Consider the following 26,374-nt stretch of genomic DNA (forward strand, 5'->3'; position numbering starts at 1 on the left):
AAGTTCCCTTCTATTTCTGATTTGTTTGGAGGTTTTAGCATGAATGGGGTTGGAGTTTATCAGATGCTTTTTCTGCATCCGTTGGGATTATTATGTGGGTTTCATCCTTCATCTTATTTTATTAATATCACTACATTTTATTAATTTTCAGATGTTAAACCAACTTCACATTCCTGTGGTAAATTCCCCTTAATCATGGTGTGTAATCCCTTTGACATGTGTTTGCTAGTATTCTATTAAGGATTTTTGCCTCCAGGTTTCTAACAGATATTGGTGTATAGTTTTCTTTTCTTGTGGCATCTTTGTCTGTCTCAGTTATGAGAGTACTACCGGCCTTACAGAGCAAATTAGGAAGTGTTCTCTCCTCTGTTTTCTGAAAGAGTTTGTGAAAAGTTGGTTTTATATTAAATATTTGACAGAATGTATGTGAATTTGGTGAAACTACCTGGGCTTTTCTTTGTGGGAAGGTTTTTAATTACTAATTCAATTTCTTTACTTCTTACAAGTCTATTCAGATTTCTCTTTTCTTTTTCTTTTCTTTTCTTTTTTTTTTTTTGCTCTGTCACCTGGGCTGGTGTACACTAGCACAAACACGGCTCACTGCAGCCCTGACCTCCTGGGTTCAAGTGATTCTGCCACCTCAGCCTCCAAGTAGCTGGGACTGCAGGCAGGCACCACCACGCCCAGCTAATTTTTTTTAGAGACAGGGTATTCCTATGTCTCTAAACTGAAACTCCTGGGCTCAAGCAGTCTTCCTGCCTCAGCCTCCCAAAGTGGGATTACAGGCAGGAGCCACCAAATTTCTCTTTTCAACTCTATTTTTGCTTCATGTAGTTTGAATGAATGATTGGGCAGAGGTTATGCACAAATAACTTAAGCCAGTAAGGCTCCGTCCTCTGCCAGTGGCTCTGTGGGCAGGTTGAAGGGCATGTTCAAAGTTCAGGCCGTTTCCGTGTCGGCCTGACTTTTACTTTCCACTCACCCTTTTACATCTCCTCTATGCACATGTACAGATTCAGATTGGCCGGAAGGGTGTCTGAATAGGCAGGATCCTTTCCTGCCTCCACTGTGCACGCACCAGCCTCCCGTCAGCCAGGAATGCGCTCACCCATACAATAACCGTAACCTCAGGCCAGTAGAAACCTTGGCCCTCCCCACCCAACTGCCCTAGAGATGGTCACTTCCATCCCAGTGCTACTATTGCCCAGGGCTCCATATGGAGTGAGCCCCTTTACCATAGCCGAGTGGTCCTCAGAGCCTGTTCTTCCCTGCCAGGACCGCTGTGCTGGCCCAGCTGCTGCGAAGGAGTGAGGGCAGCCCAGGGAAGAACATGATGGATTCACCCTGTTTTTACCTGAAGTTGAGAAGGTTTTCAAATAAACACTTCTCAGATTTTCATGTCTTGTTCAATTTACAGAGTCTGGAAATGGTCGTTTTTGTCAGTTTTATAGAATTTCATAATTGCTTTATGGGGAGAGGATTGGCCAACCTTCTCATTTGGCCACAGCTAGAAGAACTGCCCTCTTATTTTTTGTGTTTTTTGGGGTTTTTTTTTCTTTTTTTGAGATGGAGTCTTGCACTGTTGTTCAGGCTGGAGTGCAGTGGCATGATTTCAGCTCACTGTAACCTCTGCCTCCCAGGTTCAAGCAATTCTCCTGCCTCAGCCTCCTGAGTAGCTGGAACTACAGGCTTACGCCACCACACCTGGCTAATTTTTGTATTTTTAGTAGAGACAGGGTTTTGCCAGATTGGCCAGGCTGGTCTCAAACTCCTAGCCTCAAGTGATCTGCCTGCCTCGGCCTCCCAAAGTGCTGCGATTACAGGCATGAGCCACCGCCCCTGGCAGCTCTGATTTTTTTTAATGACTGTTTTTTATTGTTAGAGATGAGGTCTTGCTATGTTGCAGGCTGGAGTGCAGTGGGTACTCACAGGTGTGATCACAGTACACTATAGCCTCAGCCCCTTGAATAGGTGGGACTACAGGTGTGTGCCACTGCACCCAGCTCTGCCTTTTTTTTTTTTTTTTTTAGACAGAGCCTCACTCTGTCACCCAGGTTGGAGTGCAGTGGTGTGATCGCGGCCCACTGCAACCTCTATCCCTCAAGCTCAAGCAATCCTCCCACCTCAGCCTCCCGAGTAGCTGGGACTACAGGCATGCACCGCCACACCTGGCTAATTTTTTGTATTTTTAGTAGAGATGAGGTTTTGCCATGTTGCCCAGGCTGGTCTTGAACTCCTGAGCAATTCACCCCTGTCCTTGGCCTTCCAAAGTGCTGGGATTACAGGCGTGAGCCACAGCACAGACCTGCCCTCTGATTTTTAATATAACCACAGTATCGTTGTCTCCTCCCCAGCCCAAATCAGCATTGATGTCTTAATATCATCAGATGGCCAGTTGCATGTTCAAGTTTTCAATTTACATTTTTTTAACAATTTGTTTAAACCAGGAAGCAAAAAAAAGCCCACACAATGGTAATTGGTTGATATGACTTACTAGTTTCTGTTAATCCATAGGTGTTCTCTCTCTCCCTCTATTACAGTAAATTTGTTGATGAAACTGGCTCGTTTGTCCTGTAGCATTTTCCACACTGGATTTTGCTGAATGCATCTTTGTGGTGTTGTTTCACGTGTTCCTCTGTCCCCTGTATTTCCCATAAAGTGATTTCTGGATATCGAGGCTTGGTCATATTCAAGCTGTATGTGTGTTGCTGTATTTTTCCTTTAGGAGGAACATAATGGGTTTTTCTCACTTTTTGTGACATTAGTAGCTGTTGATACCCAGTGCCTAGATCCATAAAGGTTGCCAACTATTGATTTCCAATGTTAGCTTTTCATCTTCATTTATTAGATATAGTACTTCTATGAAGAAAAGCTTTCCTTCATCTACTATTTTGGTACCCAGTGGTAGAGTTCATATAGGAAAGTCAGAATTAATGCTTGATTTCATTCACTTTATTTTCCAGTTTCTGAGATAATACATTTGCTTTCTGCTCCTCTAACAGTCACCGATCAGTGGTGGTGGTATTGGTGGTGGGGGTGGTGGTGGTATTGGTGGTGGTGATGGTGGTGGTGGTGGGGGTGGTGGTGGTGGGGGTGGTGGTGTTGGTGGTGGTGGTGGTGGTGGTAATGGTGGTGGTATTGGTGGTGATGGTGGTGGAGGTGGTGGTGGTGGTGGTGGTGATGGTGGTGGTGGTGGTGGTAATGGTGGTGGTATTGGTGGTGATGGTGGTGGAGGTGGTGTTGATGGTGGTGGTAATGGTGGTGGTGGTGGTGGAGGTGGTGGTGGTGGTGGTAATGGTGGTGGTATTGGTGGTAGTGGTGGTGGAGGTGGTGGTGATGGTGGTGGTAATGGTGGTGGGGGTGGTGGTGGAGGTGGTGGTGGTGGTGGTGGTGATGGTGGTGGTGGTGGTGGTAATGGTGGTGGTATTGGTGGTGGTGGTGGTGGAGGTGGTGGTGATGGTGGTGGTAATGGTGGTAGTGGTGGTGGTAATGGTGGTGGTGGTGGTGGAGGTGGTGGTGGAGGTGGTGGTGATGGTGGTGGTAATGGTGGTGGTGGTGGTGTTGGTGGTGATGGTGGTGGTAATGGTGGAGGTGGTGGTGGAGGTGGTGGTGATGGTGGTGGTGGTGGTAATGGTGGTGGTGGTGGTGTTGGTGGTGATGGTGGTGGTAATGGTGGTGGTGGTGGTGGAGGTGGTGGTGGAGGTGGTGGTGATGGTGGTGGTGGTGGTGGTAATGGTGGTGGTATTGGTGGTGATGGTGGTGGTATTGGTGGTGATGGTGGTGGTAATGGTGGTAGTGGTGGTGGTAATGGTGGTGGTGATGGTGGTGGTGGTGGTGATGGTGGTGATGGTGGTGGTGGTGGTAATGGTGGTGGTGGTGGTGGTGGTGGTGGTGGAGGTGGTGGTGGTATTGGTGGTGGTGGTGATGGTGATGGTGGTGGTGTTGGTGGTGGTGATGGTGATGGTGGTGTTGGTGGTAGTGGTGGTGGTAATGGTGGTGGTGGTGGTGGAGGTGGTGGAGGTGGTGGTGATGGTGGTGGTAATGGTGGTGGTGGTGGTGGTAATGGTGGTAGTGGTGGTGGTAATGGTGGTGGTGGTGGTGGAGGTGGTGGTGGAGGTGGTGGTGATGGTGGTAATGGTGGTGACGGTGGCAATGGTGGTGGTGGTGGTGGAGGTGGTGGTGGAGGTGGTGGTGGTGATGGTGATGGTGGTGATGGTGGTGACGGTGGCAATGGTGGTGGTAATGGTGGTAGTGGTGGTGGTAATGGTGGTGGTGGTGGTGGAGGTGGTGGTGATGGTGGTGGTGATGGTGGTGGTGGTGGTGGTGATGGTGGTGGTGATGGTGGTAATGGTGGTGACGGTGGCAATGGTGGTGGTGGTGGTGGAGGTGGTGGTGGAGGTGGTGGTGGTGATGGTGGTAGTGGTGTAGTTTTGGTGCCATTATGGATTGAAGTAGATTTGCTATGTTCCTGTCTGTTATATTAGGTGGAAGTTACTCTAGTTGGCTCCTGGGTCCTTTTGACGTGACCTCAGGAGCCTTTAGTACTTGTTCTCTGGCATAACAAGTTGTCCCAGGATCCTCGTATACATTTCTTACCTATATCCCTTTCTCTCAGGAGGCCCTCCTTCCTTTTTCATCTGAAGGGAGGAGATCACAATATGGGTGTTAGGAGTGCTCGTTGCCACAGGGTAGGGGATTGTCTTGCCTTTTCATTATATGATTATGTTGTGGGAAATACTACTTCTTTCATGCACAGGCCATTTGGCTATGCTGACACTCTTGGAAACTGGAGTTTTGGTTGTGGGAAATACATGGCTGACTCTGAGCTGCTGGTCTCTGTAGGGATCTTCTATTTTATAACCTTATTGACAGCGTCAACTCTGCCTCACACTGGGATGTGTCCTCGAGCTTTAGAGGATCTGATAGAGCATCTCTTTTGGATGCTTTTTCGTTGTCTCTGAACCACGTTCATAACTTCTCACCCTAAACAGACAACTGCTCAGCCCCCTTGGCAGCCTTTTGTCCATGTTGAGAAGGAGCTTGACTTGGAATGCCTTTCATTCATAACCTCCTCAGTGTCACATTTCTTTCTGTTAATTTAGCCAGTGTTCTGCATCTTATCTTGTGTTTCTCACCATTTTCTCAGTTATTTTGAATGTCTGCTAAAGGCACGAGGGCCTCATCTGCAGCCTCTTTCCTAGAAAGCCATCTGATACCTGTCAGCGCATGCTAACATGAGCGGGTCCATTAGGAAACATGTTTCTATTTCTTGTCAGTTACACTAATGACCATTCCCTGGAGAGCAGAGAGCTCTTCCTACTAGAACTCTGCCTCTCAGCTTCAGAGTCATTGCCTGGGAGCTGTGTGGGGCAAAAGTGAAAGCCCTAAGCCAGGGCCGGGTCAACCGCATTTGAATCTAGTGTTCTCCCTTAGTTAGCCAGGTGACCTTTTCAGAGCAGACAGTGAGTTACCATGAGGCCCAACTGAAAGAAGTGTGAATGAGTTCTCTGCAGAGCATTGTGCAGATGTCACAGGGGATGTGATATCATCATCAGTAACAGCAGCAGTGATGGCCCCTGGAACAGCACCCAGATGGTGGACTCAGACCCCTGGGGAGTGACCCACAGTTCCATAATGGGAGGGACCCTATTTTGTTCAGCACTGTGTACCCAGCTAGCTCCTAGCATAGGGTTTATGACGGGTTAGTTGCATGCATGAATGTAGCTATAACTAACTACAGTGCAACAGACACAAAGCAAAATGTGATCAGCAGTATGAGTTTTCTGGTTACACAAGATTTTTCCAGCATATAGGCTATACTGTTGTGGATTACTATCTCCTTTTTGGATTTAAGTATTTACAGACCTAAAACTAAAGAGAGGGAGAGAGAAAGCATTCGATGCCCAAACACAGATTGTCGTTGACATGGAATTTCAGAAACCTGCTGCCAAAATCCCAGCTGAGATCTATAGCCCATCTCCAAGGTAGCAGCACCCTGCGCTGCCATGTGCTAAGAAGGGAAACCATGATGAAATGATGAGGGCTTTTTCTCATTCCGTCAGTCTCAGGAAAGCTGTGAGGGTTCTGCTGATGGCCAGAGGAAAAGCTAGTAGCGGTTCTTGAGCTTTATAGGTGGAGCTGGCCCTCCTGGACCTTCCCAAGATGTGGGAAGGACCAACGAGCCCCCAGCCAGAGGCCCCCTGCCCAAAGATAAATGCCACCTTCACACTCGGTGATGCGGGTGGACACTGACCCTTCGCCACAGACTGGGGTTGTGGAGACGGAGCTTTAGGAGGAACTGGGGCTATTTTGCGAATCAAGGTTCAAGGTTGATGTTAACTGTGCAGGGGTGCAGGTCTGAGGGGTTACCTCATAAACTGGACAGTCGAAACTTTAGCAGCAGTTGAGAACTAAATGTTTCTGGCAATTTTTCGCTTCTCGCACAACAGGCAGGCCCAGGTTTCAGTTGTTGGTCTATACCTCACCGTGGGTGGAAGAGGGAGGTTCAGAAAGTCAGCCCTGGAACTGTGGGCACACGCCTGGAACGCGACCACGAAGCCGAGCCCTCCAGGAGTGCATGCGGATCACCCAGAGCGGGTGGGGGTTCTTTGGCATGCTCAGAGCCACGAGCCTAGAGAATTTCCATGGACCGTTGAATACCCATCCCAGGCATGTTTTAGCAACTGTCATTTATGGGCTATTTTATATAACATGGTCTTTTGCTGATAAACTAATGTTACGTGAAAGTTTATCACAACCAGTCAGCTAAGTGTTGGCAAAATGCCAGCTCCCTCAGGCTTATTAAATACAGAAGCTTCATAGTGGTAATTCTCATATTTAACATGCATGTCGAGAATCATATAGAGCACTTTGTGATTGGACAGGATGGAGTTTTGACTGAATTAAGATTGTACTTTTTTAAAGAACCGAAATAGGAAGAAAATAACTTCCTATGTATTAAGCCCAACTGCAGATCCTTAGCCTGCCTGTTCTAGTTTCAGCTCATTGAACCTAGGGTAAAAATCTGAATGTGAAGATGAAAGAGAGAAGCCCAGAAAGGACTAGGTGCAACTGGTCATGCAATTGTGTTTCTCTTCTTTGACGTTATCCATGTCATTGTTTGAAAGGTGGGGCTTTTTCTGCTTTTACTAGAATGAATCAGAATCTGGCACTCACTCCATCACTTGCAGTATTAGATCCCCCATCTGCCTGGGTCTGAGACCTGTGGTGATGCAACCCCTGCCACCCAGCCAGTCCTTTCCCCTGCCATGTGGCATTCCCCCTCCCTGGGTTGATCCCCATGCAGATGCAGCAGTCTTGTCTCCAAGCCCAAAATTACAATCAGTGTGCCAGGAGAGAGGCTGCACCATAGCTGCACCATAGCTGCACGGCTGTTCCTGCACCTGCAGACCATCTTCCCCGCCACCCCCTCCCTCCCCACCCCAGATCTCACTTGTCAGCTTACAGGTACTTCGCAAGCATGCAAGGATTTCTGTCTGTGCCACTCACCTGGCTGTGTTGCTGTACACAAGTTACTAAGCCTCAGTTTCCTCATCTGCAGAGCAAGTCTAATTGAACCCTCTGCTGAGGTGCTGTTGGGCTTGACTGAAGCCCCCAGCCTCCAGCCTGGTGAAGAGTGAGCAATCAGTAGAAAACAGCTGTAAGGTTGTCCTTCTGCCCTGAGCACCTGGACTCTTGCTCCCGTGGCTTTATGAGTTCTCCAGCTGATTTTCATTTTGGGCCAAATCCTAGCTTATTTCAGTGGAGTAAGTTTAGGAATCTCAGTCTCCGAGAGAGCTGGGGAATGAGGCTTAGAGAGTTTTTGGAGGAGAGGAGAACAATTAGGGAAAGAAAAAGGGCTCTGTGGGACCCAAGAAACAGGCTGTGCCAGGTTTCATCTGGCCTCTGGTTAGCATATTGACAAACGCTGGTTGGTTTTGATTTCTTAGGCAATTGGTTTTATATATTTATGGATGAATGTAGGTAAAAGAGCTAGGATTTGAACCCAGGTTTTTCTGCCTCAAAGGCCACATTCTAATCCTCACACTCTGCCGTCTTCCCGGGCAGTCGTCGCGGTCAATGGGAGAGTCATTTCGAGGTTTTTCGTGGTGGTTATGTCGGGGGCCAGGGGCTGGGAGGCACCTCCTCTGAGGAAGGGAACGTTTCTCCTGGTTCTGCCTTTGTCTCTGAGCCACTGCCTGCATTTCCACATCACGCACTGGTGGGTGCGTGCTAAGGACGCGGAAACCTGGGTGGGGTGGGGTGGTCAGAGTTGTCTACAAGGAAGATGAGGGCCTCCTGGGCCATCTCTCCGTGCCTGTGCAGAGGCCTGGGGTTGTGGATGGTACGATCAGCCGGTTCCCCTCTGCAGGGAGGACTTCCCCAGGCAGAGGTGAGCTTCAACTCCTGCATGAAGACCGTGGATTAGAATGGGAAAAAGGAATTACAATCTGATTAAGCCTGTCAGAGATAGAAGTGGATTGCTGAGAGAGATTGTGAAGTCCTGTTTCATTCATCTTTAAAAACAGATATGGGGGCCGGGCGCGGTGGCTCACATCTGTAATCCCAGCACTTTGGGAGGCCGAGGCAAGTGGATCACCTGAGGTCAGGAGTTTGAGACCAGCCTAGCCTACATGGTGAAACCCATCTCTACTAAAAATACAAAATAATTACCCAGACACGGTGGCAGGCGCCTGTAATCCCAGCTACCCGGAAGGCTGAGGCAGAAGAATCGCTTGAACTCAGGAGGCAGAGGGGCAGAGGTTGCAGTGAGCTGAGATTGCACCATTGCACTCCAGCCTGGGCAACAGAGCAAGACTCCATCTTAAAAAAAGAAAAAAAAAGATATGGCGATGGTGATTATGCAGGTGTAGTTGTCAAAACTCCTCGAACCATGCACTTGAAATGTGTGCATTTTATTGCCCGAAAATTGTGGGATGATGTTGTAACGTGACTTTTTTCCTTAAATAGCCAATTGCCTTAAACCTGTTTGTTAAATAACAAATAGTTCCATTATGGCCGGGCACAGTGGCTCACACCTGTAATCCCAGCACTTTGGGAGGCCAGGGATGTTTTGCTTGAGCGCAGGAGTTCGAGACCAGCTTGGGCAACATAGTGAGACCCCCGTCTCAACAAAAAAAATAAAAAAATTAGCTGGGCATAGTAGCGCACATCTGTAGCCCCAGCTACTCGGGAGACCATGGCAGGAGTCGAGGAGGTCAAGGCTGTAGTAAGCTGGGATTGTACTACTGCACTCCAGCCTGGGTGACACAGTGAGACCCCATCCCAAGAAACAAAACAAAACAAAACAAATGGTTCCATTATGAAAGACACCTCATTATTTTTTGAGTTCACAAATGATCAGGTAGTTCTTTTTTTTTTTTTTTTTTTTTTTGAGATGGCGTGTTGCTCTGTCGCCCAGGCTAGAGTGCAGTGGCGCAATCTCGGCTCACTGCAACCTCTGCCTCCCGAGTTCAAGTGATTCTCCAGCCTTACCCTCCCGAGTAGCTGGGGCTACAGGTGTGTGCCACTGCCTCCAGCTAATTTTTGTATTTTTAGTAGAGACAGGGTTTCACCATGTTGGCCAGGCTGGTCTCAAACTCCTGATCTCAGGTGATCTGCCCACCTCAGCCTTCCAAAGTGCTGGGATTACAAGCGTGAGCCACTGCGCCTGGCCTGATCGGGTAGTTCCTTGAGACCTTTTGTATAAGAGTGGACAGCCAATCCCCTGCCGTGTCATGTGACAGATTTTCAGCTGTTCTTTACCCTAAAGCTGGTCAGAGGGGCAGTGCCCCTGGAGTCAGATTGCCTGGGTTTCAGCCAGTTTCAGGAAACCTGTGTGACCTTGGATGAGTTAGTTTATTGTACACGCCTCACTGTCCTCTCTTGAAAAATGGGGATAATTATATCTACTTCATGAGGCTGTTACGAAGACACGAAAATTAAATAAGTTAACACAGGAAGAGTTTAGAATTGGACCTAGCACATAGTAGGCTCTCAAACATATTGGCCAGGCCGGGCACGGTGGCTCACGCCTGTAATCCCAGCACTTCGGGAGGCCAAGGCGGGTGGATCACCTGAGGTCAGGAGATCGAGACCATCCTGGCCAACATGGTAAAACCCCGTCTCTACTAAAAATACAAAAATTAGCCAGGCGCAGTGGCATGTGCCTGTAATCCCAGCTACTTGGGAGGCTGAGGCAGGAGAATCGCTTGAACTCAGGAGGTGGAGGTTGCAGTGAGCCGAGATCGTGCCATTACACTCCAGCCTGATCAACAAGAGTGAAACTCCATCTCAAAAAAAAACATATTGGCCATTTAATAATTGTAATTGGTATCATTAAGTGGCCATTGTTAGTAGCATTTTGTGTTTATTGCGGTCATCGTCACTGTTGCTGTCCAGGCATGGCCAGTTGCAGGCATTGAATGCATAGACGGTTGGTTTCTGGCGTGGTCACCTGGCCTTCTCAAGCCTCATCAGCAGCCGATGACAGCCTGTCTCCGGCTTCAGCAGTCGTTTTGTTTTTCCCAGCAAAAAATATGTATTTGCCCCATTCCTTCAGAATTCTTGATTTGGACAGGCTGCCTTGGTCTTACATCGCCCCTATTTTGTCCTGGCCTAGGCCAACACTTCCTAAAATACCATTCCCTGAGGCCCCAGGCCACCCTGGGTCCTGCAGGATTCCTGCCTGGCAGAAGGAAAATCACAGGAAAGAAGGAGGGGAGAAACAACCCTTACTGATGCTTTACGCGCCTGTGAGCGCAAGGCCCTGTACAAATATTGTCCAAGTGGAGCCTCCCGACTGCTATGAAAATGCGCCGCTTGTTGTGTTTTGTGGATGGAGGACCTGCAGCCCCCTAGCTGGAGCAGAGAGACCCCTGCTACCCTGCATTCTGTTCTGGGCCCTGCATGGCTCCAGGTTTCCAGTCCTTTTTGCTTGCTGGCTCAGGAAAGTCTGACCTTTTCCCGGACTCACCTGCAGGCCGTGTTTCCTGTCCTGGGCATCCTGAGTCCCCCTCCCTGCATAGCGTGCACAGCGTGGTCGCTTCCAGCCACCAGGGCTGCTGCTGCCTTTTGTTGCAAAGGGCTCCTTCCCATGTGTTTCCATACAAGCATCGCAGCCTGGGTCCTTAGGCCCTCCCAGAACCAGAAACCCAGGGGGAGAAGATACCAAGATACCCCTGGGAAGAGAGGCAGGAAGGGCTGTCCAGGCAGGGAGCAGTGAGTGCAGAGGCCTGAGTGAAGCCGTGTGTTCAGTGAGGAGCGACGTGGCTGGAAGGCTGTCCTGGTGGGCTTTGTGGGCCCTTCCAAGGAATTGAGTCTTCATCCTTCAGTGATTGGGACAGGGAGGGGCTTATAAGATTTCATAAAATTGTATGAAAAGAATTTATAGGGGGCAGTGGCTCACTCCTGTAATCCCAGCACTTTGGGAGGCCAAGGCAGGCAGATCACTTGAGCTCAGGAGTTTGAGACCAACCTGGTCAACACAGCGAGACCCCAACTCTACAAAAAAATTGTTTTTAAATTAGCCAAGTGTCATGGCACACGCCTGTAGTCCCAGATACTTCCCTAGGATCACTTCAGCCCAGGAGGTTGAGGCTGCAGTGAGCTGTGATCATACCACTGCACTCCAGCCTGGGTGACAAAGCAAAACCCTGTCTCAAAAAAAAAAAAAAAAAAGAGTTCATAAAAATTTATAAATCGCTGGGTGCAGTGGCTCACACCTGTAATCCCAGCACTTTGGGAGGCCAAGGCAGGCGGATCACGAGGTCACGAGATCGAGACCATACTGGCTAACACGTTGAAACCTCGTCTCTACCGAAAATACAAAAAATTAGCCGAGCGTGGTGGCACGCACCTGTGGTCCCAGCTACTCGGGAGGCTGAGGCAGGAGAATGGCGTGAACCCGGGAGGCAGAGCTTGCCGTGAGTCGAGATCGCACCACTGCACTCCGGCCTGGCGACAGAGCGAGACTCCGTCTCAAAAAAAAAAAAAAAAAAAAAAATTATAAACCTTTACCAGGTTTTATCATCTCACCAGGTGTGTGTTTTTCAAAAGATAGCTTTGGAAGTGGCAAAGGAGTCATTCAAAAGCAGATTTTTCTCTTGGAAATAATTCATTAATCTGGTGATTTTGTCTAAATCTGTGGTGGCAGCTACCGTTATCGTTTGTAACGAACAAAATGTGTATTGTTAACATCTGAAATGTAATTTGTCATCTTTTTATAGATGGGAATTTCTTAGCCATAGGCTCACATGACAACTGCATCTATATATATGGCGTTAGTGACAACGGGAGGAAGTACACGCGAGTAGGCAAGTGCTCGGTAAGCGCTGACAGTGGACCTGTCGCTTCTCATGCACTGCGTCTAGTTGTTTAACTACCGTGGAACGGTGTTGGCAGGGACTTCTAAGGCCAGTGAAATGAAGACAGTGTTTTACCCTCCCAGGGTCATTCCAGCTTCATTACTCACCTGGACTGGTCTGTAAACTCGCAGTTCCTCGTGTCAAATTCCGGAGACTACGAAATCCTCTACTGTGAGTACCACCCCGGGGTTGTATGAAGTCTCGATCTCAGAAAGCGTTCACTCTGAGATCCAGGGGGCCTCTGTGAAAACCCACCTCCTGTATGACTTTGGCACGTGCCATCATCTCTAGGTCATGGTTTCCGCCTCTGTAACATAGGGGAGTGGGGCTGCGTGGCTTCTTGGGTCCTTCCCGGTTTCCCGCTGACTGCGAGCCCCTATGGAGGAGAAGATCCAGGGCCTGCCCCAAGGGGAAGAAGGCCAAGCCCTGCAGAGGGGGGCTTGGGGCAGGTGGATGTGGCAGAAGGGGGCGGGTCCGGGTGGATGTGGCCGAAGTGGGTGGGTCCGGAGCTGTCCAGGCAGGAGGAGGGCCTGTAAAGGTGTTATCCTCACAGGAGGGACCATGAAGTCCCTCCCCGCTGGGTGAACAGCAGCCCTGGGACCCCTCCTCCTCCTCTCCCAACCTGACCCTGGCCAGTCTCTGGGCCCAGGCAGTGCTTGGGAACAGCGAGGATGATCGTGGCGGGCACTTACAAGCACATCCTCATGCCACGCACTGGTTCCTCAGACACCCACCAGGCACCTGCCACGTGCCCCACTCTGGGCCACGCAGGGCGGCTCATGGGGCACAGGGAAGGCCTCGCTGCTCCCCTGCTGGGAGTTACTGGAAAGCGCAGTGCTCCTCTGCATCTTCTCAGATGACCTACAGCACTTTCTGGCTTGGCCCCATGATGCAGGGAAGGGCTCAGAGCCCAAAACACAGGCCCCAAGAGCCCACGGGGGTGGGCGGGTCACACTCACTTGAGCGTCCCCACTTGTTGAGGACCAGGACAGGCAGGACCACTGGCGGCAGGGAAAGCAGGGCAGTGTGTACCGAGACTGAGCTCGCTGCAGCGTGGGGGGCGGCCGCGTCGTCTCACCTCCTCCCTGTCCAGGTCCTGCCTGACACAGGCACGGGAACAGGGGATGGTTTTCAGGGACAAGCCCTGGGTCTAGAATCTTCTCAGATGTGGTCTCGTACTCTGCTGGTGAGAGCTCATTTGGGGAACACACAAGTGCCCTGGGAGGCGCTTGGCGTGACTGGTTTCGATAACCTCCATTCCTGACACTGATCTGAAGGGACTGAGGGGTATAGGGAGGCGGGGGGGCCTGACCGCAGAGGCAGAGCTGTGTTCAGGGGCTCGGGTGGGGGTGGGCAGCAGGCGGAGACCCAGGAACCAGAGGCTAGAGAAGCCAGACTGTGGGAAACAGACTTGGACGGAGATGGGAAAAAAACAAAGAAGAGGGCATCTCCACCCAGGCCCATGGGCTTGGGCTCAGTTCCAGGGGAACTCACAGCTGTGCACACGTGGTTCCTGCCCGACTGGGAACTGGAAGGTCTCCCTCTCCAGGAAGGGCTCTATACCCAACGGGGCACAGCTCTGGAGGCTCAGCCTTGCTCAGGGGAGGGGTGGGGCCTTGGCTTAGATGTTGCCAGACTGTTTGCTTTTTGCAGGGGTTCCCTCTGCCTGTAAGCAAGTCGTAAGTGTGGAAACTACGAGAGACATTGAATGGGCTACCTATACCTGTACTTTGGGATTCCATGTTTTTGGTAAGTTTGCTGCAGATTTCACTGGTTCCAACAAAAGAGTGTCACCTTTTAAAATATTTCTTCAGTTGCTACGGAGTCTCATGGTCACAAGTCTTGTCAGACTGCTCGGCTGCTACGGGAGGCCCATGAGAGACACCTCCTGCCGCACCCTGGAGTAGGGCCTGGGCTTGCCTGGCCGTGGCCCACTGAGAAGAACCAGAGAGATGGGTTTTTAACCCTTCTCCACTGTACAGGGCAGCAGGTCCTGAGATAATTCCCTGGAACCCTCTCCTATCAGGTTGTGCCACATGGACCTAGGTGGACCAGATGGCGCTCAGTCAACTTACCGTTTGTGAGGGTTATTATTTATATATTTTTTGTTCTTAAACTAAAAATTTCACTTTCTTCAACATTCACTTTAGGAATATTTTCATAAGTGAACTAAATTAAAGGGCTGCAAATTAATAGAATTTTTAAAGGTAGTGTTTATTGTCTCTTTACGTAAGACTACAAGTCTTGTGAGAATTTGCAGTTTTGTGGTGTTCAGTGCTGAGGTCCGGAGGTTCGCTCCAGAGCTCCCAGTCAAAAACCCAACGTGCATCCAGCCCACTCCTAGCCACAGGTATTGTTGAAAGGGTTTCCCCGACAATGGTCAGAAGACGGCGTCCCCCACCCACCCATTCTCCAGTCCCACCTGGGCTCACCTGACAATGGTCAGAAGAGGGCATCCCCCACCCACCCATTCTCCAGTCCCACCTGGGCTCACTCGACAATGGTCAGAAGAGGGTGTCCCCCACCCACCCATTCTCCAGGCCCACCTGGGCTCAGGGATGCAGAGCCTGGAGCCAGTAATGATGGGCACAGCTGCCAGGCTGCCCCAAGCAAGCAACAGCCACAGTGAGTGACCCCAAGAAACATGCGCACGCCCAGGGTTAAAAGGCCTTTGGAGAGACCCACTCATGTAGAGTTACAGCAATAACAAGGAAACTGCAGGCTTGAGGACAGGGCAGCTTCCCACAAGATGCTTCAGAGATCAAGGAGAGGTGTCACTTTGGAACCGGGGTTCCTGGTACTGTCTGCCTTGGCCTCAAGATGAGGCCTCAAAAGACCTGGCAGCCCGGAAAGCTTGTCTTTGCTCCCCTTGCGCAGCAGAGCATCGGAGGGTCTCCGAGACTGGCGTGAGTGAGAGGAGACTGGGCGCACAGCGAGAGGCCGGGAGCTGAGGCTATTGTGCTTTTTTGATCCTTGTTTCTAAAGCTGGACTTCAGGCAGTTTTATGTTCAGGACCGTTCAGTGGGCGGTTCCTGCGCGATGTGGCCCTGTGGCCCATGGTGTTTCCAGCGCCCTGTTTGTGGTCTTTGTTTTAGGAGTGTGGCCAGAAGGCTCGGACGGAACCGACATCAATGCCGTCTGTCGGGCCCATGAGAAGAAACTCCTGTCAACAGGCGACGACTTTGGCAAAGTGCACCTCTTCTCATACCCCTGCTCTCAGTTCAGGGTAAAGGACTTGTTTCTTCACTAATCTTATCCCCCATGGGGCATGCACGTATACCCGACCTGTTTGGAGACTAAGTGGAAATGGGCCGTGAGTGAGTGCTGCCAGCCACAGAGGCAGATGTGACTCTGTTCTTTGCGCCCTGAGCGCTTCCGGCCGCCCTTAGGGAAACCCCGAGCCCCACAGCACCCACGAAGCCGTTCAGAGCTGCTCATCCACCTCTGCAGCTCCACAGGCTCGCGACCCTGCCCTCCACCACGGCTCCCTTGCTCCGGCCCTGCTCAGCTGAGCCAGCCCTGAGCCCTGGGACGCCCTTCTTCATCCTCCGTGACCCTGACCCTGGAGACCCCTCACCCTCAGCCCCGGGCGTCTGGTTAGGCCCACCTTTGGGGCGACCTCATACCTGGCACCTCTGATATTGAGCATATCTCTCGGCTGAGGGCGGTCATTTGCTCGTGTCTGTCCCCTACCAGGCCACGAGGACTGTAGGCTTTGTTTCTGTGTCCCTCCTGTGTCACACACAGAGCAGGTACCCAAGTGAGAGCTGCCGAGCGGAGGGCGAGTAAAGGAATGAAGGCATGCAGTGAGAATTCAAGCACTTTCCCATCCCAGACGGTTCGCCTTGTAGTAAAGGAAGCTTTCCCCCGTATCTTTCCCTCCAGGCTCCAAGCCACATCTACGGCGGGCACAGCAGCCATGTCACCAACGTCGATTTCCTCTGTGAAGACAGCCACCTCATCTCCACGGGCGGGAAAGACACAAGCATCATGCAGTGGCGCATCATTTAGTCCCCACCGAGAGCTGTGGGGAGCAGCATGGGCAAGGAAGACACAGACTCGCATTACCCTTGGTCACTGTGATTTCTGTTTTGTTTAAAAAATTCTTACAAACCTCAGGAAAACTGTGCCCTCCGCCGGCTACCTTAGCTTAGTGCGTCAGCGGGCGACACAGCGGATCAGCGGTTCCGTGTTCACTTTTGTTGTACAATATATGACACAGTGCACATTGAATACAAGGTTGCAACGTTTACATTATAGCCACATCAACAGAAGTAACTGGTATATTCTTAGTAACTTTTCTATGAACTCTTCAAAAATGGTCACAGAATGCCTTTTAAAACATTGTATATAATCTTCACTGTTTCACCATCTAGCTTGCTAAGTCAAATATTTATGATAATGAGGTACTGAACCATGATGGCTGTTGAGGAATTGGTCCTAAAAGGACAGATCACTTCAGAAGAGTGAATAACTGATTTGCACAGCTGAATCAGGAGGTGCAAAGATGAGACTGTGTTTGGTTACATTTTCCAAAGTTTCACTGCATTCTCCCTTGGGGAGGCTGTGAGAGAGGGCTTGTACCCCTCTTGTGCTAAGCAGACGCTACTCCTAACTGGCTTCAATATTTCAGCAGGGTACACAGGCGTTTCCAAGTTTCAGTGACACCGTCCTGCCTAACCAGATGCGGTCAGCCTCTTCACACCCACCTGGCTTGCATCCCCCATCCCTTGTTCACACGCCCTGATTCACGGTGAGACATTTTGCCACCTTCTTGTGTATATTACTTGGCATGAGATGATATTGTACTTGTATAGGATTCTAGCAATTCATAATAAATATGTAAGACTAGGCTTTACTGTCTTATGCTTATGGACATTGTATATTTGTATTTTATGACCAAGTAGACCAAGTCAGAAAGATCTCTCTCGAGCGTACCATAAACCTGCAGAGAGAAGTCTCGAAAGGCTCCACCAGGTACCAAGGGCAGCTGCTTTTCCTGTCTTTTGTGCATGGGCGACCCATTACAGTATGAGATAAGACTGAGTTCGGATGCGTTAAACGGAGGTGGCAGAAATTTGTCAAGAAGGCCTTATCCATTTCGATTGTGTGACAGATTGAAATTTATTGTTTACATTGGGGAATGTATCTCAAATTTTTAAATAGAAGAGTAATAAACAGACTTTAAAGCAAATATTAAGATTTTTACTCATTCAAGGCAAGTAAATGAATGGAATTATCTGAGCTCTATGGCACTGGTTGTTTAGAGTGACTGATGAAGTGCAACTTTCAGAAACATTTTTGATGACATCACCAGCCTACTGCAGAAGTGCAGGGCACCAGTAAACACCATGTATTATTGAAGATGAATCTGTTTGTATGTATCCTTGTCAAATATATTCTATAATGAAATAAAATCTGAAAAATGGATTTCTTATTGACCTATATTCATGAAAGCATATAAATTAAAATATTTAAAATTAGATATGATTCACACTATATTCTGTTTCATATGCAGATTTTATTCTCACCTGGGCCATTTGCAGATGAGACTGTAGTTTGCAGATGGCGTGGAAGCATTCATCAGGGGAGATAATCGAAGGATTTGGCCTAATTACCATACTCAATTGTCAGTTTACATGGTTTTGTGAATACTGGCAAAAGCAATTGTTTTTAAATTAACAATGGAGAGAATGATAAGATGAGGGAAGGAAAAGGCATTCATTATTGCCTTACATGTCAGTAAGGTCTGCTTTTATTTCTATGTACTCCTGTTTGCCAAGCTCAATAATAGACAAAGGATACAAACACACACACATCTACTATTTTAGATAAATGTACTATTATATATATATGTAAACTACTATTGCTCTCTTTATAATGATTAATCACTTTATTAATGAATGAATGAATGAATTTGATGGATTTAAAATGGCTTCATTTCATTTTAATTGAAATTCTTTAACCAGTGCAGTATTAACTTTGCAGGTGTTCACTGTTCACTCACTCACGCGTTAACACAGCGAGCAATGACCCTGTGCCACTGCTCAGCACCTCTCAGGCAAGCAAGGCCTTGAAACCTCCAGGATTCTCCCGGAACGAGAGGCTCAGGAACCGCGCAGCTCTTAGCCCAGCTTCCCTGCAGCACGTAAGATGAGGAAAGATGAAAGGAAAGGAAAGATTACGATTTATTTGTAGTTACAATAATTAAGTTTGTTAGCATGAGAGAATTTTCCAGTGAACAAAAAGCCCTCAGGGGATTTTTTTTTATTTACCATTTGCAACTTTGTTAAGATGAAACTGTTGCTTTTGCAGAGTAAAGTCTCCGTGGCAGTCCTGTTTATATAAGGTCAAGTATCAAGGGAATGCTGGATTTCCTCAAGAACAGGGTAGGTGCTGGCGTTCACATGCTTCAAAGCTTGCAAAAGAGCACAGTTGACCCTTGAACAACACAGGGGTTAGGGGTGCTGACCCCACACGCAGTCAAAGATCTATGTATAACTTTTTACTTTCCAAAAACCTAACTACTGATAGCCTGCTGTTGACTGGATGCCTCACTGAGAACAATTTCCACATATTTTGTCAATATGTATTATATAGTACACGCTTGCAATAAAGTAAGCTAGAGAAGATAAAATGTTAAGAAAATTATAAAAGAGGCCAGGCACAGTGGCCCAGCCTGTAATCCCAGCACTTTGGGAGGCTGAGGCGGGAGGATCACTTGAGCCCAGGAGTTCAAGACCAGCCTGGGCAACATAGCAGGACCCCATCTCTACCAAAAATTTTAAAAAGTAGCCGAGTATAGTGGTGTGTGCCTGTAATCCCAGCTACTCCTGGAGGCTGAGGTGGGAAGATTGCTTGAGCCTGGGAGGTCGAGGTTGCAGTGAGCCTGGATCAGACCACTGCACTCCAGCCTGGGTGACAAAATGAGACCCTGTCTCACTCTGGGGACTCTGAAGGCTGCCAGCCTGCTGCCGCCTGCCTCCAGGGCCTGGGAAGTTGATTTGAAGAGTGACACCACCAGGGCAGGGAGGCCATCTGTCATTCTGCGGGTGTTTGGGGAATTTTGTAGGCTTGTGGCAGCCTGCAGGGAAAGCAGGGCTAGTTGATAGATACACTGAGGCTTGGAGAAGGAAATAACTTCCCCAAGACTGGCACTTGTTCCAAACTTGTCTTAATGAACATGTGCTGGGCGCTGGGAATATAAGGACGGGCAAAACCACACCAGTGCCTGCCCTGGTGCGCCTACATGGCATCAGAAGAGCCAGAGGTTAGCAGAACGCATGCCCAGCCGCGTGCTAGATGACCACCATATGAGCCAGGAAGGAATTGAGAGCATCTAACTGGAAGACCCGAGTGAGTATGGGGACTCCGGAAAGTTTCCCTGGCAGAAAGAGAAGGAAATGACCCGGGAGAGTGGGGAGAGAGGCACTGGAGGCTGAGGCCAGCACTCGCAAAACCCTTTTGAGAGGGAAATTCAAGAGCACAGGGTGGGGGCACAGGAGTCCGGGGCAGTTTGTGAGAGGCAGGGCACAGGGGGCATGTTAAGGGCTTTATTCCAAATCCCAACAGCAAAGGGGGGCCGCTGGTGGGTTAGGCAGGGAAGGGTTCCCACTGCAATTCTGAAAGGGCTTCCAGGCCGGGGGCTGATGGGTGGGGGCGTTACTGTCATCTCAGTGGGCAGTGATGGTGGCATGCAGTGGGGAGGTGGGAGCACTGTCCCAGAGAGGTTTGTGGGGTGGCGTCAGCAGAGCCCGCAGTTGGAGTGGATGTGGGCGGGGCTGAGTCCAAGGTCCCTGACTGCTTCTCTGGTGGGATGACAGTGCCAAGAGCTAAAATGCAGATCACTGACCATCTGAAGGAGGGTAGTAAGTCAGGCCTGGAACAGGTGAAGCGAGTTGACATCCAACTGCAAGGGCAAAGTAGGCATTCGGCTTTGCAGGCCCAGCACAGACATCCTGCGGGAGGTAGACACGGGAGGCTCTCCCCGGAGGCTGGTTTGGGGAGCCAAGGTGTGCTTGAGATTGTAGGTTGCTCAACCCAGGCCAAAAGAGGCTCCCAAGCCAGCTTGGGGGACTCCAGAATCCAAGGGCAAGTAAGGGGGCTGCCGGAGAGGAGCGAGAGCCAGGAGGGCCATGGTGGAGCAGGAGACAGTCCCACATGTGGAGGATCTTGCGTCCGCAGCAGCAGGACAGCTCGATGCGGTGCTCGCCAGGAGCCAGTGTGGACTCTGCACTGGCTTAGCAACCGGCATTCCAGCATCTCCATGCGCAGGCAGTGCCAGGCAGGAGATCCAGGCAAGGTGGGGACAGCCTCAGCCACGTAGGGAAGAGAGAACATGAGGCCACGGGTCGCACTGGGCTGTCAGCCCAGTGGGGGCGGGGGTGTGGAGGTGGAGGAAGCTTCCAGGCCGGTTGGAACTGGGGAGAGGCAAAGTTCAGTGGATTCTTGGCATTGGTAGATCTTAGGTCCTGGCCGCCGGGGTGAGAGGGGCTTCCTGGCAGGGGCTGTCTTTGCTTCACTGGAAAGCCCATTCTGGCATCTCCCCAGCCCCCCACATTTTTTTGAATGATTACTCCCACGCCCAAAGGTTGGCTATTCCATTCATTAGCCATCTCTTCTGTGGTTTGGGAACAGGCTGCCGTCATCCTATCTTACAGGCACAGAAGCGCATAGGAAAGGGTAGATGGGGATGGTCCAATCCACAACTAGGGGGACAGGTTTTGGTGAAAAGGAGCTAGGGAACATGCGCTTGATGCAAGGTGAAAACTGACTCCAGGCCTGTTCTTCCTGCAGATTCTCTTTTTAAAAAAAAACTTTGGCCAGGCGCGGTGGCTCACGCCTCTAATCCTAGCACTTTGGGAGGCCGAGGCAGCAGATCACCTGAGGTCAGGAGTTTGAGACCAGCCTGGCCAACATGGTGAAACCCGGTCTCTACTAAAAATACAAATTAGCCGGGTGTGGTGGCACATGCCTGTAATCCCAGCTACTTGGGAGGCTGAGGCAGGAGAATCGCTTGAACCCAGGAAGCGGATGTTGCAGTGAGCCGACACCACGACACTGCACTCCAGCCTGGACAACAAGAGCGAAACTCAGTCTGAAAAAAAAAAAAAAAAAACTTTACAGAAAATTTCAAACATACACAAAAGTAGAGAGAGCCTCTCACCCAGACTAAAAATGATCAGCGTACTCACCTGGCAGGGGAGATGCCGTGATCACGAAAGTGGTCTTCCTGGGGTGAGGCTTATCCACTGCACTCCGGACGTGCTGACCCCTGCAATTTCCCCAAAAGTGGGAAACTCAGCTGCATCATCTGTGGTCATGGGGGCTGTGTTCATGCTTTCCCCTGGTTAAAGAAAAAAAAAAATCAAACATTTAGAAAATCTTGTTTCCTCTGTCTCCCCTAACTTTTGGGGGAGATGGAGTTTTTGTTTTTGTTTTTTTGAGACAGAGTCTTGCCCTGTTGCCCAGGCTGGAGTGCAATGGCATGATCTCGTCTCACTGCAACCTCCGCCTCCTGGGTTCAAGCAATTCTCCTGCCTCTGCCTCCCCAGTAGCTGGGATTACAGGCAGGCACCACCATGCCCAGCTAACTTTTTGGTATCTTTAGTAGAGACAGGATTTCACCATGTTGGCCAGGCTGGTCTCAACTCCTGACCTCGTGATCTGCCCACCTCAGCCTCCCAATGTGCTGGGATTACAGGTGTGAGCCACCGTGCCTGGCCAAGATGGAGTATTTTTTAAAACAAGCCTACAGGAGTTTGAGACCAACCTGGGCAATATACCAAGACCTCATCATTGCAAAAAAACTAAAAACTCAGCTGAATGTGGTAGAGTGCACCTGTAGTCCCAGCTACTTCAGGGGCTGAAGAGGGAAGGTCGCTTGACCCCAGGAGGCTGCAGTGAGCTGTGATTGCACCACTGCACTTCAGCCTGGGTGACAGAGCAAGACTTTGTCTCTTAAAAAAAAAAAAAAAAAGCAAGTCTAAGCCACCATGTCTTTTCACCTATAAATACTTCAGTCTGCCGCTGTGGTGAAGATACTTTGTGTGAGGACACCATGACATCATCACAGCTGACAAACTTGATGATTTCAGTTTCTCGGGCTGTCAAGCCTGATGCTGTGTCTCAGAGCCTGGCTGCACAGGAGCCTAGAACAGCTGCCTGGCCTCCCTGCTGAGCAGTTCAGGGTCGGGTGTCGAGCGTGCAGCCCCCAGTTCTGAACCCTTCTCCAGAGCCCAATTCTTCCCCCCGACCCCGCTGCTCGATGCCCAGTGGCGTCCCTGCCCCTCCCCATCTCCTCCTGCAGACGGGATGCTCAGTGCTGTCTGAAACCTGGGCTCCTTCCATCTCCTCCTGCCGGATCCCCGGCTGTGCTTTAGGCCACCTCAGGAGACCCCCTTCTGGGCCACACAGCCTGGATCTTCCCTACCTCGCTGGCAGGCCAGACCGGACCTCAGAAGCCTTTCGGAGTACCAAGTTCCCTCTTGAAGGAAGGAGGCTTGTTTAAGGGGAGCCTCCCCTGCAGGAAGTCCGTGCCCTCCCGGGGCGTCCCAGGGGGTCCGCAGGTCAACTCTTAAGTTTCAATAAAAATGGGGCACACGCGCACACCACCCTGCGCTAGGGAGCTGGGGCGGGGCTGGGGGTAGCACACACTTTCCCGCTGACTGCCCCGGATCTCAGGGGACCCTGGCGTGCGGGAAGCCGGAGGGGACGTGAGATTCAGGGGCTCTGGAACACAGGTGACGCCTGGGCTTATGATGCGGGCCAGTTAAGAACAAATTTGGCTATTTAGGCTGAAAACACGAGTAGCTGCTCTAGCAGACTGAATAAGTAATTATGAAAAGACCTTGAACTTGGGTTATAAATTTAAAACCTCCCCTTCCCAAGCCCCCTCCAGCCTCGCGGCCAACTGCAGGTGCGCCACCTGGTGGCAGAAGAGCAGAGCACCGCCCCTCTCTCCAGCTTGCCAGGTCTGGTTCTGACCTGGGGAGGGTTGGGGTGTGGAGAGAGAAAGGGAAACTCTAGTTGACTTTCTGGGTGGGGCGTATGTTTCAACTGACCTTCTGAGAGAGCTTTCAGAGGTTCTTGGAGAACCCCAACGTTGCTGATCGCCTCTCAGCTGCAGTCCCCTGGACCTGAATGAAGGTGTTCTGTTTAGGTGCGGCCTCCTTCTGCAGCCCTGAAGCACCGGGAGGGCTGCCTCCATCGGCCTCCTTCCTGCGGAGATCCCACCGCCCTCTGGGGAAGCCCGCTAGACAGGATCTTAGACGACCCGTCCCATCCTTGCTTGGAGGTTCACATCTGGTCTCAGGGGACACTTGTGCCTCCCACACCCACACCTTGCACCAGTGGGTGGGCAGTTACTGCCTTCCACATGCAGCCTTCTCTGGGCAGCTGGCGCTTTTGAGGCACTGGTCCACAAATCGCAGATGGCACATCTCAAGCCCTCCAAGTGGCTTAGGCAGAAGTACCCTCCCTGGTCCTCTCTCAAGACAAGCAGGGTTGGAATCAGCAGCTCAACTTTCTCCCAAAGAAATCCTCCTTGCAAATATTACTTCTGAAAATGTCTAATTCCCAACGCTTTAGTACTCTTATCGTGGATGGGGATGCCTAGGAGGTGTCTCGGGAACCTCTTTTGTAACTGCTGCTCATGGTCTAACAGCGCCTCTGGAAGACACATCTATTGGATCTTGGCTCCTCGGCTGAACGCTCATTTCGACATCCAGTTACATAACCACAAACATTATTGCACAAGTTTTTTGTACATGTTTGCAAGAAATTATCTGAGATCCTACCTGGAAATGGGACTACTGATTTTCTGGGGCATGCACTAAATATTGCCAAACCATTCTCCACAGCAGCTCCACTGGCAGCCTGGGAGTCTCTGTTGCTCCACTTCCTCATCCATATTAGGAATTGTCATTTCATCTCATCTCATACAGACCCCTGAGAAGCAGGATCCATCTCCCCTCTTTGAAGAGAAGAAAGAGGGTATATTAGGCTGTTCTTAAACTGCTATAAAGAAATACCTGGAGGCCGGGTGCGGTGGCTCATGCCTGTAATCCCAGCACTTTGGGAGGCCGAGGCAAGCAGATCACTTGATGTTAGGAGTTCCAGACCAGCCTGGCCATGGTGAAACCCTGTCTCTATAAAAAATACAAAAAAAATTAGCTGGGCATGGTGACCCATGCCTGTAATCCCAGCTACTTGGGAGGCAGAGATGGGAGAATGGCTTGAACCTAGGAGGCAGAGGTCGCAATAAGCCGAGATCACCCCACTGCACTTCTGCCTGGGCAACAGAGTGAGACTCCGTTAAAAAAAAAAAAAAAAAAGAAAGAAAGAAAGAAAAGAAGAGAAAGAAAGAAAAAGAAATACCTGAGACTGGGTAATTTACAAAGACAAGATGGCTGGGCATGGTGGCTCACACCAGTAATCCCAGCACTGTGGGAGGCCAAGGTGGATGGATCATTTGAGGTCAGGAGTTCGAGACGAGCCTGGCTGAAATGGTGAAACCCTGCCACTACTAAAATTACAAAAATTAGCTGGGCATGGCCAGGCACGGTGGCTCACGCCTGTAATCCCAGCACTTTGGTAGGCCAAGGCAGGTAGATCACGAGGTCAGGAGTTCGAGACAAGTCTGGCCAACATGGTGAAACCCCATCTCTACTAAAAATACAAAACTTAGCCAGGCATGGTGGAGCGCACCTGTAGTCCCAGCTACTCAGGAGGCTGACGCAGGAGAATCGCTTGAACCTGGGAAGTAGAGGTTGCAGTGAGCTGAGATCATGCCACTGCACTCCAGCCTGGGCAACAGAGCGAGACTCTGTCTCAAGAAAAAAAAAGAAAAAATGTTTAGTGGGCTTATGGTTCTGCAGGCTGTACAGGAAACACGGTGCCAGCATCTGCTTGGATTCTGGGGAGGCCTCAAAGCAAAGAGCTTTTATTCAAGGCAGAATGTGAAGTGGGAGCAGACAGTTCGCATGGCAAAAGCAGGAGCAAGAGACAGCGGAGAGGAGCAGGTGCCACATGCTTTTAAACAACCAGATCTTGCAAGAACTCACTTGCGATCACGAGGAAGCACCAAGGGAATGGTGCTAAACCATGAGAAGTCCACGCCCATGATCCAACCACCTCCCATCAGGCCCCACCTCCAACACTGGGGATTCCCATTCAACATGAGATTTAGCAGGAGCACATAGCCAGTGTATCAGAGGGTTAGAGAGACTGAGGTACTTGCCCCAGGTCACTCAGTAAGTTGGTAGCAGAGCTAAGGGTGGAACTCCCAGTTCTCACAGCTACATTCTGTGCTGGCATTCTCAGCCTGGTGTCTTCAGAGCATTATTAGAGTGGGTGCTGCTAGAGTTTCAAATAATTTGAGACTGTGCTGCACACTGCACGTGACATATAGTGATGTGAGCGCAAGTTGCCTCTGAAAGGCATAGGAAGGTTATACATTTGGGCATTTCCCCATCTCGAGCATCAGACACCTTTGCTCCTAAGGCATTAGTGATTGGCCCAGAGATCGATGTTCCACACATCCATCTTGGGAAATGCTGTGGGAGAAGGTTAGTCATACAGAGGTGGCCCGGCACGGTGGCTCATGCCTGGAATCCCAGCACTTTGGGAGGCCGAGGCGGGCGGATCACCTGAGGTCAGGAGTTCGAGAGCAGCCTGGCCAACATGGTGAAACCCCATCTCTACTAAAAATACAAAAATTAGCCGAGTGTGGTGGCGGGTGCCTGTAATCCCAGATACTTGGGAGGTTGAGGCAGGTGAATCGCTTGAACCCGGGAGGCGGACGTTGCAGGGAGCCCAGACTGCATCACTGCACTCCAGGCTGGGCGACAGAGTGAGACTCCATCCCTGCCCCGCACCCCCCAACCCCCGCAAAAAAAGAATGTGGTTATAACATTTCAGCTTATCACATCGGGACAATTCCTCCCTCCTTACCAGGACCGAACTAGGAAATGGCCAGACTTCCTGTCATGGTGAGACTGATGTCACAT

General features: G+C 50.3%; 2 protein-coding genes and 1 non-coding gene across 8 annotated transcripts in view; 2 read left to right on the forward strand and 1 right to left on the reverse strand.

Annotated features, from left to right (window-relative positions):
• The window catches only part of EML1 (EMAP like 1), a 211,596-nt gene extending 193,801 nt beyond the window's left edge, over positions 1–17,795 (forward strand). For all 6 annotated transcript variants that reach the window (XM_055361534.2, XM_055361533.2, XM_031001903.3 and 3 more), the window contains 5 exons: positions 12,228–12,325; positions 12,449–12,536; positions 14,019–14,114; positions 15,461–15,591; positions 16,251–17,795. In XM_055361534.2, the coding sequence (XP_055217509.1) occupies positions 12,228–12,325; positions 12,449–12,536; positions 14,019–14,114; positions 15,461–15,591; positions 16,251–16,376 (539 nt within the window). In that variant the 3' untranslated portion in view covers positions 16,377–17,795. The remainder of the gene's footprint in view (positions 1–12,227; positions 12,326–12,448; positions 12,537–14,018; positions 14,115–15,460; positions 15,592–16,250) is intronic.
• LOC134757201 (basic proline-rich protein-like) lies at positions 2,996–11,326 on the reverse strand. Its single transcript, XM_063698354.1, has 4 exons — positions 10,976–11,326; positions 8,046–8,276; positions 5,862–6,010; positions 2,996–4,472 (listed from the first exon to the last, which is right to left on the reverse strand). Exons 1-4 carry the CDS (start codon positions 11,324–11,326, stop codon positions 2,996–2,998), a joined length of 2,208 nt encoding a protein of 735 aa, XP_063554424.1.
• A 3,756-nt stretch (positions 17,796–21,551) lies between the features above and the next one.
• Positions 21,552–21,714, forward strand: LOC115930705 (U1 spliceosomal RNA). The gene has a single exon (XR_004067320.2). It is a non-coding gene; the product is annotated as a U1 spliceosomal RNA (small nuclear RNA).
• The last annotated feature ends 4,660 nt before the right edge of the window (positions 21,715–26,374 follow it).

The sequence above is a fragment of the Gorilla gorilla genome, chromosome 15 (assembly GCF_029281585.2).
Source record: "Gorilla gorilla gorilla isolate KB3781 chromosome 15, NHGRI_mGorGor1-v2.1_pri, whole genome shotgun sequence".
Taxonomy (NCBI): Eukaryota; Metazoa; Chordata; class Mammalia; order Primates; family Hominidae; genus Gorilla; species Gorilla gorilla.